The sequence below is a fragment of the Hypanus sabinus genome, chromosome 30 (genome assembly GCF_030144855.1).
Source record: "Hypanus sabinus isolate sHypSab1 chromosome 30, sHypSab1.hap1, whole genome shotgun sequence".
In the NCBI taxonomy this organism is placed as follows: Eukaryota; Metazoa; Chordata; class Chondrichthyes; order Myliobatiformes; family Dasyatidae; genus Hypanus; species Hypanus sabinus.
Genome location: NC_082735.1, coordinates 36419861 through 36438497, shown reverse-complemented (window position 1 = coordinate 36438497; position 18637 = coordinate 36419861). Strand labels below are relative to the sequence as shown.

General features: G+C 43.2%; 1 protein-coding gene across 1 annotated transcript in view; it reads right to left on the bottom strand.

The window, feature by feature from the left end:
- Positions 1-8133: 8133 nt before the first annotated feature.
- LOC132383567 (beta/gamma crystallin domain-containing protein 2-like) overlaps positions 8134-18637 on the bottom strand; it is a 60562-nt gene continuing 50058 nt past the window's right edge. Inside the window, exons 17-20 of the mRNA XM_059954710.1 lie at positions 17283-17406; positions 14659-14817; positions 12174-12336; positions 8134-8817 (exon numbers count right to left, since the gene is read on the bottom strand). Of these exons, the coding sequence (XP_059810693.1) occupies positions 8729-8817; positions 12174-12336; positions 14659-14817; positions 17283-17406 (535 nt within the window). The 3' untranslated portion in view covers positions 8134-8728. The remainder of the gene's footprint in view (positions 8818-12173; positions 12337-14658; positions 14818-17282; positions 17407-18637) is intronic.

Sequence of the window (18637 nt, the reverse complement as noted above, 5' to 3'; positions counted from 1 at the left end):
ATCATTGATAAAGATGACAAGCAACAAAGGACCCAGCACCGATCCCTGCGGCACTCCACTTGTCACAGGCCTCCAGTCAGAGAGGCAACCCTCCATTACCACTCTCTGGCATCTCCAGCAAAACCAATGTCTAATCCAATTCAAAGTTCAAAGTAAAGTTTATTATCAGAGTACATATAACCCATACAACCCTGAGATTCTTTTTCTGCGGGCATGCTTAGCAAATCAGTAGAACAGTAACTGTAAACTGTAAACATCAGGAACCGATAACTTTCAACAAGCTGTGCAAATGCAGATATAAATAAATAGCAATAAATAATGAGCATGAAATAACAATATAACAGTCCTTAACTGAGTGTGGTTGTTTCTTTTGTTCAATAGCCTGATGGTTGAGGAGTAGTAACTATTCTCGTATCTACAAGTGTGAGTCCTAAGGCACTTGTACGTTCAGCAGTGAGAAAAGGCCATGGCCTGGGTGGTGAGGATCTTCGACGATGGATGCACATTTCATGTAGATGTGCTCAATGGTTGGAAGGGTTTTACCCATGATGTACTGGGCCGATTTTCTGCTCAAAGGCATTGGTGTTCCCATACCAGGCCGTAATGCAGCCAGTCAGCACTCTTCTATAGAAGTTTGCCAGGTTGTCTACGACATGCTGAATCTCCAATGACTCTTGAGGAACTAGAGGTGCTGTCATGCTTTCATCACAATAATATTTAGATGATGAGTCCAGGACAGGTCCTCTGAGATAGTGGCATCCAGGAATTTAAAAATATGGACCCTCTCCACCTCTGATCCTTCAATAACTACTGGCTCATGGACCTCTCTTGAAGTTTACAATCAGTCCTTAGGCTTATTGATATTGAGGGAGAGGTTGTTGTTTTGACACCACTCAGCTGAATTTTCAATCTCCCTCCTGTATGTTGATTCATCACCGCCTTTGATACAGCCCATAACAGTGGTGTCATCAGTAAACTTGAACATGGTGTTGGAGCTGTGCTTAGCCACAGAGCTATAGGTATAATGCAAGTAGAACAGGGGGCTAAGCATACATCCCTGTGGTGCATCTGTGCTGAAGGAGATTGTAGAGGAGATGCTTTTTCCAATCCAGACTGACTGGGGTGTGCAGGTTTACTGATTAATTTTGAGGGGATGATGGTATTAAATGTTGAGCTGCAATCAATAAGGACCATCCTGATGTATGCATCGTTGCTGTCCAGAAATTCCGATGAGATGGCGTCCGCTGTAAGCTTGGTGCTTCAGTAGGCAAATTGGAGCAGATCCAAATTACCATTCAGTCAGGAGCTGATGTGCTTCAACACCAGATTCAGGAACAGTGATTGCCCCTCAACTCTCAGGCTTTCATACAAAACTTCATTCAGCTTCACTTGCCCCATCATTGAAATGGTCCAACCACCTATTGACACACTTTTTGAGGAATCTTCATCTCATATTCTCAATATTTATTGTTTTTTGATTTATTATTATTTCCTTCCTTTTTTATTTGCGTACCTTAGTTTGTTGTCTTTTGCACACTGGTTGAACACCGAAGTTGGTGAGGTCTTCCATTGATTCTATTAAGGATTTATTGAATATGCCCACAAAAAAATTTAATCTTGGCCAGGCCCAGGGGCAAGCCCACAGTACATCCTGCAAGAGATCACACCTCCCCCAGTGGTACTTGGCACCCACCACGGTCCTCATCAAACCAGCTGGCCTCAACCTGGTGCTCCAAGCTTTCATGGCCCCTGCCTGAAGTTTACCTTGTTGCTTGTTGAGTTTAGTTTCTGTTCTCTCTTGTTTGCGGCCCCTCATGGCTCATTATTTTGCCATCTATTCGTAAGAGTATCATTTAGTACTAAATTGTCTCTGCTGCTCTACTTTTGGGTCAAGACTCCTCTTCATTTCCTGACAGACCCTGTTTTTTGTTTTGCAGAATGCACAGCAAGAAGTGAGGAAGGATAATCAAAGAGCCACCATCCAATGCCGATCACTTCGGCAAGTTTGCTCTTTACACAAGTTTCACAAATCACAAAATCACACCTTGCAGGTCACACGCCAGCAGTGTAGCCGAGGTTTTCACACAGGAATGGAGTAAACTCACCAGCTGAAGGGAAATCGAGGAAGCAAGAGCTTCATTGTTTTTTGAAAGAAAAGTGGGATTGGTGACAGTGACACTTGTTAGTTCCTTATCTATACCATTAGGAAATAATCAATATTTACATGTGCCTGACATCATGCAAGGCAATGCAGAGAAGGTACAGATTTCAAGGAGATTCCATCCTAACCTAGCAGGCAATTCATACATTCACAATAAATTACCTGCAAATAGTGAGACAATAATGAATACAAGAAAGTCTGCAGATGCTGGAAATCCAAAGCGATGCACACGAAGTGCTGGAGAAACTCAGTAGATCAGGCAGCATCTCTGGAGAAGAATAAGCAGTCACCATTTCGGGCCAATGATCTGGCGTCTACAGCCTCTTGTGGCAACAAACTCCACAGAGATATCACTGCATGTATCTCATGAGGAAAGCAGAGATAGTTGGCCAGCTGTGGCTATCAAGGAAAGGAAAAGAATAATGTTGTTAAGAAGAGTCATAAAACTGAGAATGTTGAACGTTCAAAATGTAGCAAATGGAAGTGCTATGTTTTGTACTTCAAAATATTAAATTAATTCAAGGGAACATACGAGAGTCCGGAATGGTGGTCTAGGCCCACCTTTACTTTAAGCGAATCGTACTTTTATCACGTGATGGCATGATCATGTACACAATTAACGTATTTATACATTTAACCTGTAATAAATTACTTAAATAAACAAAGATGCTTAATCAGCCAATATGTATACACACAAGATTACTCAAATATTACTGAAATATTAAATACACAACCAGAAAGGAAAGAGAAAGGAAAGCCAAATTTGAGAATAGTTTAATGGAAATCATACAAATACACTGTGACAGTTTGTATAATTGATGTAAAATGGAAACGATTAGGTAAAGTTTGCATGGCTCCTTTACAGACTGAAACAGGATCCCAAATTACATCGGGATTAAGGAAATGCTAAAGAAATTAAGCAAAGGTTTTTTGTGCCTTTGTGGAAGGAGGATCAGAAAATCTCCCAGAAACAAAATCACCAATCTACAGCAAACGAGGAGCTCAAAGGATTTGACACTAGTTACAAAAGATGCTAGAGAAATTAACCCAGTATCTGATTGCAAACAAGAGAAAATCTGCAGATTCTGGAATCTGCAGTCCTGCCTAAGGGTTTCGGTCCAAAACGTTGTCTGTGGCTTTTTCCATAGACGCTGCCTGGCCTGCTGAGTTCCTCCAGCTTTTTGTACGTGTGTGCAACCCAGTATCAGATCTGTTCTCGAAACTAAGTTTTTATCTGGCTAATCTAAGGTGACCCCAACAACAATGGTGATGTGGGAACCAGGTAACAAAAATTTATTTGAAAGCCATGGGAAACTGGGGGTGATTTTTAAATTGGGGGTGATTACTGACTGGCACACATGTTGTCACATATCAGTCCAAGTAGTTGCAATCAATAGCCTATCTATTGTGTACTCTGGCATCTAGCTCTCTGTCTTCAGAATTTTTCAGAATATCTGTGCCAACAGGGATATTTGAACATTCACAAACAAGAGAAAATCTGCAGGTGATGGAAGTCCAAGCAACACACAAAATGCTGGAGGAACTCAGCAGGCCGGGCAGCATCTATGGAAAAGAGTACAGTTGGCACTTCAGGCCGAGACCCTTCGGCAGGACTGGAGAACAAAAAGCTGAGGAGTGGATGTAAAAGATGGGAGAGGGGGAGAGAAACACAAGGTGAAAGGTGAAACCTGAAGGGGGAGGAACTGAAGAGCTGGGAAGTTGATTGGTGAAAGAGATACAGGGCTGGAGTAGGGGGAATCTGATAAGAGAGGATAGGAGGCATTAAATTATACATTGCTGCAAAGGCACCACATTTCACAACATATGCCAGTGATATTATATCAGTTTCTGATTCTGAAAGTGGTTTGGTAGTGTTCGTAGGTTCAATGTCCTTTCAGAAATCTGATGGTAGAGGGAAGAAGCTGCTCCTGAATCACCAAGTGTGTGCCTTCAGGCTCCTGTACCTCCTTTCTGATGGTAGCAATGAGAAGAGGGCATGCCCTAAGGTGATAGGGGCCCTTAATGATGGATGCCACCTTTTTCAGGCATTGCTCCTTGAAGAAGTCCTGCATGTAGGGGAGGCTGGCTGAGTTTACAACTTTCTGTAGCTTATTTTGATCCTGTGCAGTGGCCCATCCCCACACCAGACAGTGAGGCAGCCTGTTAGAATGCTCTTCATGGTTCTTCTGCAGAAATTTGCAAGCAGTGACATACCAAATCTCCTCAAACTCCTAATGAAATATAGCTGCTGTCTTGCCTTCTTTGTAACTGCATCAATACCTTGGGCCCAGGATAGATCCTCAGAGATGTCGACACCCAGGAACTTGAAACTGCTCACTCTTTTCACTTCAAATCTTTTGATGAGGACTGGTATATGTTCCTCTGTCTTACTTTTTCTTAAGTCCTCAATCAATTCTTTGGACTTACTGACATAGAGTGCAAGGTTGTTGCTGTGACAGCAATCAACTAGGTGATTTATCTTACTCCTATATGCCTTCTCATCACCATCTGAAAGTCTGCCAACAATAATTGTGTCATCAGCAAATCTGTAGATGGTATTTGAGCTGTGCTTAGCCACACAGTCATGGACATTGCTATGCACAGATATTACAACAGATGTGTGTGATATGATGTAAAGCACCTGTTAATCATACTAGACTCTGAAGGAGTCATTCATAGTAAATGTTCATCTTTCCCAGTAATGACAACTGCTTCACAACAGATATGGAGAGCCTTCTGTGGATCTCTCAGAATATTTGACTTAATTCTCCTCAGATGAAGTTCCTGCAAGTTGTCACTGAATGTAGAAACAAAGGCAATCAGCTGAGTAAACTCAGCCACCATTCTCACTTCACACAAATGTGGATGGATGGATATTGTAAACACACTGCAAAATGCAAGCAAGGGTTAAACACCATCAAAATCGAGGCAATTCTCCGCACACCCTTTCTCCAATTCACTGAACTGATGAGAGAGAAGGAACCAAGGAATAAATTCCTCCCCTTTAATTATTGGCCGTAGCCAAATTTCATTTTAAAGTTAGATTAAACAGACAGCTAAATAAAAAAAAACACTAAATTTACTGCATTGTCCATTTTTACATAGAATTATCATTTATTTGCTTATAAAATTCTTTGTCATTTACAAAACTCAATAAAAATTAATATTTTTGTCTATTGTATAAAATAGATAGAAGAAGCACTTCTTACGCCTACCATCACAAATCATATGTAGACTGGGGATGTTTAAATAATTTCTGAACTGTAATAAGCCTGAGGCAGAGGCTTGTACATCACGCACTAAACCTTTTACATTCACTCTTTCCTCACTGGCTAGTATCCCACCAGCTGTCAGAGGAGTGCAGTTCCACAGGGACCCACCTTCCACATCACTGTGTCCCACCAGGCTACAGGTCTAGGGGCTCTGACTCTCAATGGGCTACAGTTCTATGGTCAGTGGTTCTCCCCAGTATCTACTCCTATTTCCAAAGTTAGAAACAGAAAAAAACCCAAACCCATGACCTAGTAAAAAATTCATTGACTAACTCTACTGCCAGTTGTTTGTGTGAAAAGTATCAAATATACCTGGAGTTAGGATTGGGCTCAAATAATTTATTTCTATTTTGATTTAGAGATACAGTGTGGAATAGGCCCTTTGAGCGACATCGCCCAGCTACCCCTGACAACCCCCCAAATTAACTCTCACCCAATCACAAGACAACTTATGACTAATTAACCTATTAACCGGTACATCTTTGGAGTGTGGGAGGAAACCGGAGCACCTGGAGAAAGGCCTTGATTTCAAGGGGAGGACGTAGAGACTCCTTACTGATGGCGTTGGAATTGAATTCCGAACTCCGACACTCTGAGCTGTAATAGTGTCATGCTAACTGCTACACTATCACGGCAACTCACAATCTATACGACTATATTATAATACCATTATTATGGTATTATATGACCTCTTTGAAACCTATTAGATGTTGAAAGGCCTTGATAGAGTGGATGTGGAGAGGATATTTCCTGTAGTGGGGGAGTCTAGGACCAGAGGGAGAATAGAATAGAGGGGTGTCCATTTGGAACGGAGATGAGGAGGAATTTCTTTAGCCAGAGAGTGGTGAATCTGTGGAAAGTGTTGCCGCAGGCGGCTGTGGAGGCCAAATCATTGGGTATATTTAAGGCAGAGGTTGACAGGTTCTTGATTAGTCAGGGCATGAAAGGATGTGGGCGAGAAAGCAGGATATTTGAGCTGAGAGGGAAAATGAATCAGCCATGATGAAGTGGCAGAGCAGACTCGATGGGCCAAATGGCCGAATTCTGCTCTTGTTTCTTATGGTCTTATTATGGAATAAAGGAATTTGACATAGTTTAAGTATAGCAATTTTAATTTGATCACCGTGCTGATATAAATATCTGACCTGCCCACTGGTCATTTACAAATATTCCATGAATGAAACTGTGACTGCACCGTGTACAAGTGTTCCAGACATGCAGTGATCATTGTGCCGGAATGACCACTCAACGGTACTAGATTATATTGAAATGGGATTTAATGAATCTGATAATTTTTGGCAACAGCAGTGGAATGTGTTGGTTTCTTCCGGGTGCTCCGCTTTCTTCCCACAGTCCAGATATGTACATGTTAGTAGGTTAATTGGTCAATGTAAATTGTCCCGTGATTAGGCTAGGGTTAAATCAGTGACTGCCGGGTGGCGCAGTTCGATGGGCCGGGAGGGCATATTCTGCGCTATCTCAATAAATAAATGAGCAGATCACAAATGAATACTAGCACAGATCTGACTACCAACTGACTGAAAATTGATCTCAACAAGTAACTAAGGTTCCCTAACTTTATTGCTTCGTCATCCCTGAGGCCTGACATGGTCAAACTGTTAGAAAACTCGAAGCAGGTGGTCATGGTAGAAGGGACAGTGTCTTGGGAAGACCGGACTGAGGAGGCATTTGAGTGTCAAATACCAGGAGCTGGTAGAGCAGGGCCAGGGACAGGGGTGGAGGGCACAATGCCAGCCTGCTGAGGTGGTGTGTAGAGATTTTGCTTGCTGCTCGCTTTACAGAACTGTGGTGAACTACATATACCTGTCTGGACACGCCCCCCCCACTGACTGCTCCTGTGGTTCCTCCCCCAGACTCCTGTATAAAGGTGATTGGAGGCACTGCTCCTCCCTCAGTCTCCAGGATGTTGTATGGTGGTCTCTTGCTGCTGACTGCTTTCTTCCAGCGAATAAAAGCCCATATCTTGCCCCACATCTCCAAGACTATTGATGGTGCATCAAGAACCTACTCTCTTCTTGGCATTACGGGGGCTACAGAGAAAAAAGCCATCAGGACCATCACAGAGGCTGCCGAGCGAGCCTCTAGATGGCTGTGAACAAAAAGGTTTGACCTGTGGACACAACTGGGACATGAGCTTGGGACTGATCCAACACTGGTGGGTCACCTAGATGTGAGAATCTGATGTTAAAAGACCCGAAACACCCGATGACCACAGTTTACATCACTGATGATGTGTCCAACTGGATCTTGGGATGTTTCTCAGCATCATACAGGAAAGAGAACCTGTTACTGTCCTCTACTCTGAATTAGGTATAAATCCATTTCTATGCTATCTGCTGAATTCTGTTTCGTGTCAAGGTAGAAGGAACATGCAATAAATGCTGAACTGGAGGGAATGATTGAATGGCAGAATTACTTCTTTCAAAGGGAACCATTCCAGAATTTGTATTGGTGGAAGTTATAAGGATGGACAGTGGTAACAAAGTATCATGCAGGTGTAGTTACATCTGATTCCTGCGATTTTATCTAATATTGAGATAAAACAGCTCCTTAGCCCAACGAGGCGCTACTGCCCAATTACTACCATGTGACCAATGAAACCACTACCCAGTTCTGGTCTTGCACTTTATGGATTGGACCTTCGTTCGCTTAGACTCTTTCAGTTTTATTTTATATTCCGTGTTTTTGTGGTGCTGTTTGCATGATTTGTTTGTTTTTTTTTCATGGGGGAAGGTCGATGTTCTTGTTACCGTTTGCACAATTTGCTTTTTGCGCGTGGAGGGGGTTTTGATGTTCTTGCCGTTTGCGCTTTTTTTTGCACGTGGGGAGGTTGATGTTTTTCTTTGAATGGCTTCAATGGTTTTCTTTGTTTCGTGGCTGTCTGTGGGGAAGACAAATCTCAGGGTTGTATACTGCATACCTACTTTGATAATAATTGAATCTGTACATCTTTGGAATGTGGGAGGAAACTGCAGCACCTGGAGAAACCTCACAACATCACGGAAGAAAGTACAATCACCTTACAGGGAGCAGCAGGATAGAACCCAGGTCACTGGCATCCTGACAACACTGTGCCACTCCATTTTCTAATGGATGACTCTGCAAGTGAATGGGGGTTCATCCTCTTCCTATCCCTCACGTCCCCCTCAACTACCGACCACACTCTTGTGAGGCACTGCAGGGGTCAGGGAGAGGGTAGCAGAGAGGATGGTTAGAGAGAAAGTTAACTCTTGCACCAGATGCCGAGTACTTTAGTCTTAGGGAATTGGTTTTGTTACAGCATCTGAATCTCCCATTGTTGAATTGGGTTCTGATCGTCATGTTTACAGATCATTCCAGAGTCCTGGTCATAAGATTTCCCACCTAAAACAAAGGAGGTAAAAAAGAAGTCATTAATGTGACAAATGTGGTTGGCAAAGTTCAAAATAAATTCAATATCAAAGCACATATACTGTATATCACCACATACAACCCTGATAATCATATCCTGGCAGGCATATTCAATAAAACCATAGTAGAGTAATAGCATCAATCAAAGATGCTCAAACAGTGCGCTGAAGACAACAAACTGTGCAAATACAAAAAGAAAGACATTGTTCTAATAAATAAATAAACAATAAGTATTGAGAACATGAGGTGAAGAATTCTTGAATGTGAGTTCATAGGATGGGCAAGTGAAGTTGAGTGAAGTTATCCCCTTTGGTTCAAGAGCCTGTTGGTTGAGGAGTAGTAACTGTTCTTGAATCTGGTGGTGTGAGTCCTGAGGCATCTGTACCTTCTTCCTGAAGGCAGCAGTGAGCGAGAAGGCAGTATGATCTGGGTGGTGGTGGTCCCTGATGATGATGCTGCTTTACTGCGACAATGCTTCATGTAGATCTGTTCAATGATGGGGAGGCCTTTAACTGTGATTGCCTGGGAAGTGTCCACTACTTCTTGTAGGATTTTCAGTTCAAGGGCATTGGTGCTTCCATATCAGGCTGTGATCTAGCCAGTCAACATACTCTCCACCACACATCTATAAATAGAAGTTTGTCAGAGTTTTAGATGTCATGCCAAATCTTCATAAACTCTTAAGACGTAGGGCTGCTGCTGTGCTTTCTTCATAATTGCACTTAGGTGCTGGGCCCAGGACAGGTCCTCTGAAATGATATTACTGAGAAATATAAAGCTGTTCCTCCTCTGATCCTCTAATGAGGACTGGCTCATGGACCTCTGGTTTCCTCCTGAAGTCAATAATCGGCTCCTTGGTCTTGCTGATGTTGAGTAAGAGGTTGTTGTTGTGACACCACTCAGCCAGATTTTCAATATGCTGATTCATCACCACCTTTGATTCAGCCTACAACAGTGGTGTCATCAGCAAACTTGAATACGGCATTGGAGCAATGTTCCTTCTAACTTGTAATGACCAGTGTGCGCAAAAATCTTGTGCTGGGCAATTTTTTGTCCAGTGACAACAACATGTGTGCACTGAATAATTTCTTCAATAAAACAGTATAAGTAAGCCAGTTCTAAAATCTGCAGACATATCATTCTAAACTCCACATTGTCAGCACGGTCCGCAGCAGAAACTGGAAAAAGAAATGTGATTCTGTACGATCGTGAAATATACCTACCATGCCAATGAGGTAGAATACTCTGTGTGCAATTTAACTTATTTTGTGCGCTTGTAGCAAAAGATGTGTGAGCACACACCAGTCATAAGTGTAACGCGAGTAGAGAAGGGGGATAAGCACACAGCCTTGTGGTGCACGTGAGATGATGGAGGTGTTGTTGCCAATTCAGACGACTGGGATCTGAAAGTGAGGACATGAGGATCCAAATGCACAAGGAGCTATTGAGGCTAAGGTCTTGAGGCTATTGACTAGCTTTGAGGGGATGATAATATTGAATGTCAAGCTGTAGTTGATAAAGAGCATCCTGATGTCTGCATCTTTGCTGTCCAGATGTTCCAAGGTTGAGTGAAGTGCCAGTGAGCTGGGATCTACTGTGGACCTGCTGCACCAGTAGGTAAAATGGAGCAGATCCAAGTTGTTTCTCCGGTAGTTGATAGGTTTCACCATGTTATTCAATGGATAGGGGCTTCTTTACCCCATCTTTCTGAGGACACTGGCCCTTAAGTTGCGTCCATCATCATGACCACAGGCAATCCACCTCTGAACTTCTGCTTTGGGTGAGAATTAATTGACTCCTCGCAGACCAAAGGATTGGATACCATAAGACCGAAGATCAAAGGAGTTTCCCCTTCCCTGGATTTGGGCAGTAGACAAAAACAACATAGGCCAGGGCTAGACAAATATATATTTAATAGGGTTGTACTGTGCATGAAATCAATGGTCAGAGGAGATTAAATGGCTGGTGTTCTCTTGGTAATGGGGTGAATGTACATGGGCTGCATGAAGGGATAGGGACTGACAGATGGAAAGTCATTCACATTGTGCCTTATCTTCAGCTTATCTTTCTCTCTCAAAAACAAATTAGTTTTTATTCGGCTTTTGTTTTGTGCAACGTGTTTCTGTTATGAAGTATGAAAACAAGGGGCAAACAAAGGTCCAGAGTGTGGGTCACAATCAGATTAGACAGTGAAGGGGAGGGGAAATAGCAGCAGTACTGGTTTTGAGAAAACAAGCTTCCCTGACATTGCTGAGAGTTATGAGAGGTATGATACTAAAGGGCAGAAAGGGACAGGGTTTATACATTTGCAGGTTTTTGAGGATTGAGCAAGTTTTCTCATGAAAGAAACGGAGAAACAGACAGTTCCAATAGAAGAAGTCACATGGCTGAGGAAAGTAACAATACTTTGCATTTTTATGTAATTCTTAGGAAAATATCCCAAAGTAGAACATCGGGGGGACAGCAAGTGTAGGACCGATAAAGGTACGATTTAGGGGTTAGACTGAGGCAGGGGTGGAGATGGGTGAGATCATCTAGACAATGATGCTCATCGTAATCCAAACCAACACACACAATACGCTGGAGGAACTCAGTAGGTCAGGCAGCATCAATGGAGAGAAATAAATAGTTGATGATTTGCACTGAGACCCTTCATCAGGAATGATACTTGTGTGTGTTTGAAAACTCATCTTAGAGTCTATTAGAGTCAACTCATCTTAGAGTCAAGCTTGTGATTAATCTGGCCAAGTCTTATGCTATTTTCAGAAAAAGGAGGGAAGTTAATGTCTAGGCAGTAGAATTTGCCACTTGGACTTGACAAGGACAGATCTAGTCTTCCCAGTATTTAGGCAGTTAAGAGGACCAGTGACACTGTTGCTAATGGATATAGAAACGTTTTATTCAGCAAAAATGAGCAATAGGCAACATATTGATACACACTTGTAAGCAGAGGCCTGCCTGACCCAATATTAAATGCCACTTTTATATGCTAAAGATCAAAGATAACGGCAGAACAATTATATAGTTACAATGTATCTACAATGCTTCCTTTCAATTACATATAGTTGTCACACCTCATTCTTCACACCCACACTGTAAACACCTAAAATGAATGCTAATCAGTATTGTCTGGTTTTCAATCAACTCCAGGAAAACTATTGTTCAGGGCTGCACTTTAAGTTCAATCTACAATCCTCATTTGGGTCTAAAGATTGGTTGCTGGTGAAATTAATATTTACTATTTACCCCAGCTCCAACACCATGAGGAGCTAGCTTTGTCTGAGCTGAAGGAGTGACATACACAAACTAGTGGTTTATAGAGCACTTACCTTTGATACTGAGCACAAATCCTTCATACAGGAGGCTTCGGATGGTGCCACTGAATTCAAATGTCCAGCAATGCTTCGGTACCCGTGTGTCCGACCAGATCACCACCTTGCTTCCAGTGTCACCCACGGTGCCAATGGTCTGAAGACTCATGTCTGGGGCAAACTATAAATCCAAACATAAATGAAGACATTTCTCTACTTTAGGTGCTGCCAGGCTTTCGAGTAACAGCTCTACCTTAAGACACTATGCATTCTAGCAGAACCCTCATTTTACCTAGGTGAGAATCAAAAGAGGATTCAGATGCTGGAAAGCTGAGCAAAAACAGAAAATACCGATGAACCATTGATGAAGGGTCTGAGACCTGATGCATTACCTCAGTTGCTCTTTTCACATCTGTTTGGACCTTCTGAGAGTTCTTATTTCTCATTTTCCCTAACTCTGGCAAAGTAACTTCCATTGATAAATACTGGGGCAAAAGATTTATGTAGCATCTTCTGCTGACAACAGCAGATCTTTATACTGCTCACTACCAGCTCTGGCCACCTTCTCACAACAGATAACCTATAAACCACTGGTGGGTTCTCTGTTTTGTTAGCTCCCAATCTATTTCCAAATGATCCTCGTCTCTATTTCTTCCTTCTCCACTCTCCTATGCTCTGTTGGGAGGAGGGGTGGAGATACCTCTCTACCAAAAGAGGTGTAAGGTGCTCCTTCCCTACTTATCCCTGCTGAGCAGGGTCATGTGAAGCCATGGGAGCAGGTGGTTGATGGTCGTATGAGCAGTCGGTGCATATCACAAGTCCTGGTTATGTGACCACTGATGCCAGGCAGACAATCTCTGAAGAATGAGCCTCCTGTCTTGAAATACTGTCCAGAAGAAAGCAATGGCAAACCATTTCTGTAGAAAAATTTACCACAAACTGTTATGGCCAATAGACCATGATCGCCCTTGTCATAAGACATGGCACATAATGATGATGACATGATCTTTCTGCATACTGTCTGCTGTCTGGCATTTACCCTTTGACTGCCTCATATGAATCACCAGATCCTCAATGTCTCCTATCTTTGGAAAGACTGCTTTTCACCCTGTAGACTGCACCCAAACTATCACCTCATTGCAGCAATCTGCATGGACTGATTTTACCTGCGCCAGTTCTCATCTCCGATTGATTATATTAGTTCTCCTCTTCTCTGGCTGCTGGCTTGGAGAGTGTAGAGTGGGGGTATTTAACCTTCTGTCCATGGATCAGCTCAGTTAATGCTGAGGCTCAATAGCAGAAAAAAGGTTGGGAACCTCTGGTGCAGAGGTTAGTGTTTATCAAAATGACAATGGTCTTTAACGATGACTGGCCATCATTAAATCTTCAGAAGGCAACGCCTCAGAAAGGTGGCATCCATCATTAAGGACCACTATCTCAGAACATGAGCTCTTCTCATTGCTCCAAATGAGGAGGAGGCACACGAGCCTGAAGGCACACACTCAGTGATTCAGGAACAGCTTCTTCCCCTCTGCCATCAGGAAGGAGGTACAGGAGCCTGAAGGCACACACTCAGTGATTCAGGAACTGCTTCTTCCCCTCTGCCATCAGTTTTCTGAATGAACATTGAACCTATGAACACCAGCTCATTTTTTTACTCTCTTTTTGCACTATTTATTTATATATATATATATTTCTTATTAGAATATAGTTCTTATCATTATGTATTGCAATGTACTGCTGCGAAACAACATATTTCATGACATATGCCAATGATATTAAAGCTGATTCTGATTTTGGTTGTTTCGTAATGAACTGAGGCAAGGAACAATGACAGAGTGGAGCAGGAGATTGTGATCAAAGACCTCGCCACCTTAACGTTCTGTCTTGATCCTGTCAACCCATCCTAAACGCCGGTCTCCTACCAGCTTAAATCATAGAGTTGAATAGAATAGAACTTATTGTCATTGCTCAAGACATTAAGATTGTGGACAACTCCAGGCCATGAAAAACAGATATTTATAATGCACGTGGTATGGCTTAATTTTTAACGAAGTTCTAATATTTATATGCAACAAGTGACTTCAATTGTCCATAACACTCAAAGGCCATTGGCAAGTTGGGGTGTAGCTGCACACCTGGGGAAGAAGCTGTTTTTTAGCCTTACTGTCTTGGCTAAGATGTTTCTGTATCCATTTCTGTTTCTGTAAGATGGCAGGAGATTGAATGAACAGTGTACGGGATGGGACCACAGTGATTCTGCAGATCTTGGAAATCCAGAGTTATACACACAAAATCTGGAGGAACTCAGCAGATCAGGCAGCATCTACTACCACCCATTAACATCCAACCCTCCGAATTGACACAAGTGTCATTGAGAAACATTTTTGAGCACTTCACATTGAAAGGAGGGCCTGGATATGGAGTACTCCCTTAAGGCAGAGGCGGCATATGGGTAATCACTAAGCCCTAGGGTATTAGAGAAGAAACCAGTGGTCCTTACCTTGGGCTTCAGCATCCCTTTCTCATAGAACCAGAGCTGCTCCAGATCCTTACTCTCAGGTGCAATAATAACCCGCCCTGATTTTATATCTTCCTCACATGGAAGTATCGACAGCAGACCACCGTTCTCCTGGTTCTTGACAGTGAAATATCTTTGTTTCTGTAAACGCAAAATGTCTTGGCATTAAACACAGGGCTATGGAACATACAATACATTGTGTTAATCATTGCTTAAGAGGGATCAGCAGAGAACCGATTGAGAGATGTTATAGTGCATTGAAAGTTGCTTAAAGGTCAAAAGCTGAAGGTTTGGGCATGAAGAGACCATTAGATGTAATTTAGGGCAGAGTATAGAGTTAACAACAGGAAAATAGTATGGAGGATCAGCGAGATCATTGGGTCCAAGTCTATAGATCCCTCAAGTTGATAGGGTGGTTAAGAAGATGTATGGTGTGTGGGGCTTCATTAATCAGAGTTTAGAAGTCAGAAGGTCAGCCCTGTCAAACGCTGGTTAGACCATGCTTGGAAAATTGTGTTCAGTTGATTATAGGAAAGATGTAGAAGCTTAAGAGAGGATGCAGAAGAGATTTACCAGGATGCTGACTGGATTAAAGAACATATCTTACAAACATAAGAGATTCTGCAGATGCTGGAAATCCAGAGCAACACACACAAAATGCTGGAGGAACTCAGCAGGCCAGGCAGCGTCTATGGATATGAACAAACAGTTGACGTTTCAGGCCAAGGCCCTTCACCAAGAGCTTGGAAAGGAAGGGAGTAGATGCCAAAATAAAAAAAGGTGGGGGAAGGAGAAGGAGGACAGGTTAAGTGAGCTGGGGCATTTCTCTTTGGAACAAAAAGGAATGAGAGGCAACTTGATAGAGATGTATAAGATTATAAGAGGGATAGATAAAGTGAACACACATTGTCTTTTACCCAAAGCTCCATTGGCTAATACTGGAGGACAGCATTTAAGGTAAGTGCAGGAAAGTTTAGCGGAAGTGTCAGAAGTAGTTTTTTTTACATGGAATCCATTACTGGAATAAACCACTACGGGAGGTGGTGGAGGCTGATACATTGGGACCATTTAAGGGACTCTTAGATGAAAGAAAAATGGATGGTTATGTGGGACAGAAAGGTTAGGTTGACCTTAGTGTAGAATAAAAGTTCAGCACTGCATCTTGGGCTGAAGGGCCTGTATTGTGCTGTGACAGAAAGACAGAGGACACAAAGTGAGACAACCAGACCTGCAGGAACACATACTTGTGTTTAACACAAGCTGGACAGATACATCTGCTGCAATCCACATTGTGTTTAACACTAGCCATTCAGATACACCTTCTGGAGTATATATGTTGCGTTTAACACAAGCCAGACAGATACACCTGCTGGAACACACATTGCGTTTAACACAAGCCAGACAGATACACCTGCTGGAATACACATTTTGTTTAACACAAGCCAAACAGATACACCTGCCAGAACACACATTGCGTTTAACACAAGCCAGACAGATACACCTGCTGGAATACACATTTTGTTTAACACAAGCCAAACAGATACACCTGCTGGAACACACATTGCGTTTAACACAAGCCAGACAGATACACCTACTGGAATACACATTTTGCTTAACACAAGCCAAACAGATACACCTGCTGGAACACACATTGTGTTTAACACAAGCCAGACAGATACACCTGCTGGAATACACATTTTGTTTAACACAAGCCAGACAGATACAGCTGCTGGTTGCACATTTGGTTTTACTAAGCCAGTTGTTTGGAGGAGAGAAGCTAAGTGTTGGAAGGTAAACAGTTTTAAAGATTAAGGTTGGAGAGTTCCACCATTTAAAGGACAGGTAATCCAAATCAAAGTGTTTCATGCTTTGGAGATGTGTAGTTCTCTTGGCTTGTGGTCATGTATGACATGAGTATGACACGAATTCACTGGAATTCAGAAGATTAAGATGGTGGGGGGGAGGTGGAATCTCATTGACACCTATCAAAAGCTGAAAGGGCCCGAAAGAGTGGATGTGGAGAGGATGTTTCCTATAGTCAAGGAGCCTACGACCAGAAACCACAGCCTCAGAACAGAGGAATGTCCATTTATAATGGAGATGAGGAGGAATTTCTTTAGCCAGAAAGTGGTGAATCTGTGGAATTCATTGTCAAGGACAGCTGTGGAGGCCAAATCATTGGGTATATGTAAGACAGAGCTTAATAGGTTCTTGATTAGTCAGGGCATGAAAGGATATGGGGAGAAGGCAGGAGATTAGGGCTGAAAGGGAATTGGATCAGCTATAGCAGAGCAGACTTGATGGGCTAAATAGCCCAAAGCTGCTTCTATATCTTATGGTGAAGGATCCCAAAGTTAAGGTTGCAGAAATCCACATGCACAGGTCAGTCTGCTTGCTTATTCACATCATGGGGCTGGATGTTAGTTTATTACACTGTGGTCCTGATGGGTGGCAAGCAAGGGGAGAGGAGCCATTAGTAACCGTCCAGTCAGGACCACACTGGCACTGAGATCCACATTCCTTACAAGTGCACCGCAGTACCTTGGTTGGGGTTGGGATGGAAGTTCAAGTTGGGCAGCTGATGCACAGTAGAAGTCCGGGCTAACCTGAATGATGGGCATTAATGATCCAATCCTGGTGAAGCTGCTGTACTTGGGCCAGTTTGAAATCTCAATGGGTTCCAGGAGAACCTGCCGACCTCGGAAGTTGCTGTACTCGAAAATAACCCAGCTGTGGGCGAGAAGAGAAAGAAGACAAGGCTTTGAGTCACATCTTGGCAAACTAAAGCAAGCTCCCTCAGTGCTCTTAAACCTATGTTCAGTGTGTAGCTGCCAGCTTTGGCAGCTTGGACGAGTATTGCCTGGAAACACCATCCAAAGACGTACCAGTTAGTAGGTTAATTGGTCATTGTAAGTTGTCCCGTGACTAGGCTAGGGTTAAATTGATGGGATGCTGGTGGTGCGGCTCGAAAGACTGGATGGGCCTGTTCTGTGCTGTATCACTAAACTCGATCGGTACGCAGCAGCACAGTCAGCAGGCGGGAGATGCTGGTGCTGAACTTTTGCTAGTCCCGTTTGCTTGTCTAGGAGTGTTATCCCATGTCACGTGTAGAGACTAGCACACAACATAGAGTCCGACACAAGAGATTGTGCAGGAGCTGGAAATCACTGGGCACATTTCACTGTATGTTTCGCTGTACGTGGGATAAAGAAATGAATCTAAACCTTGAGTAATGCACACAAAGTGCTGGAGGATCTCAGCAAATCAGGCAGCATCTGTGGAGTAGAATGAACAGTCTACATTGCCGGCCGAGAACCTTCATCAGGACTGGAAAGGAAAGAGGCAGAAACCAGAACAAGGAGATGGGAGGAGGGGGAGGAATACAAAGAGGCAGGTGATGGATGAGACCTCCCACCTTCTCCTTCCTTGGAGAGGACCACAGCCTTGCGTGCCTCGATGGCCTGGAGAGTGATGCTGGCTGGAGTCAGGGCTTTATGCTTTGGCTCTTGGTAGGGTCACCCACGGCAAAGAGGTCAAAGGGTAGAGGCCAGACTAAGAACCACCAGTCCTCCAGGTTCAGGGTTCAGCTCAGGGCCAACAACCCTGACTAGTAAAACAAAATTGTTACGGAAACAGCAGTGGAGAATCCTTCTGCATCTAAGCTCCACCCTCAGACTCCACCCGGTGACTTGCATGACTTGACGGTAGTGAGAACTGAGGGGAAGTTACTGACATGACAAAGGAAGCCCTGAACACCACCAGAGGTGGAGGACACCAGTGGCATAATGGACACTGTTATCTTCTCATTCTGGCTTCTGCCTCCTTCCTTTCCAGTCCTGATGAAGGGTCTCAGCCGAAACATCTCGTATTTATTCCTTTGCTGCCTGACTTGCTGAAGAATAGGCTACCCGTCCCTCAGAAATCCCGAAAAACAGGGCATCTTCTCTACTGGAGCACCACA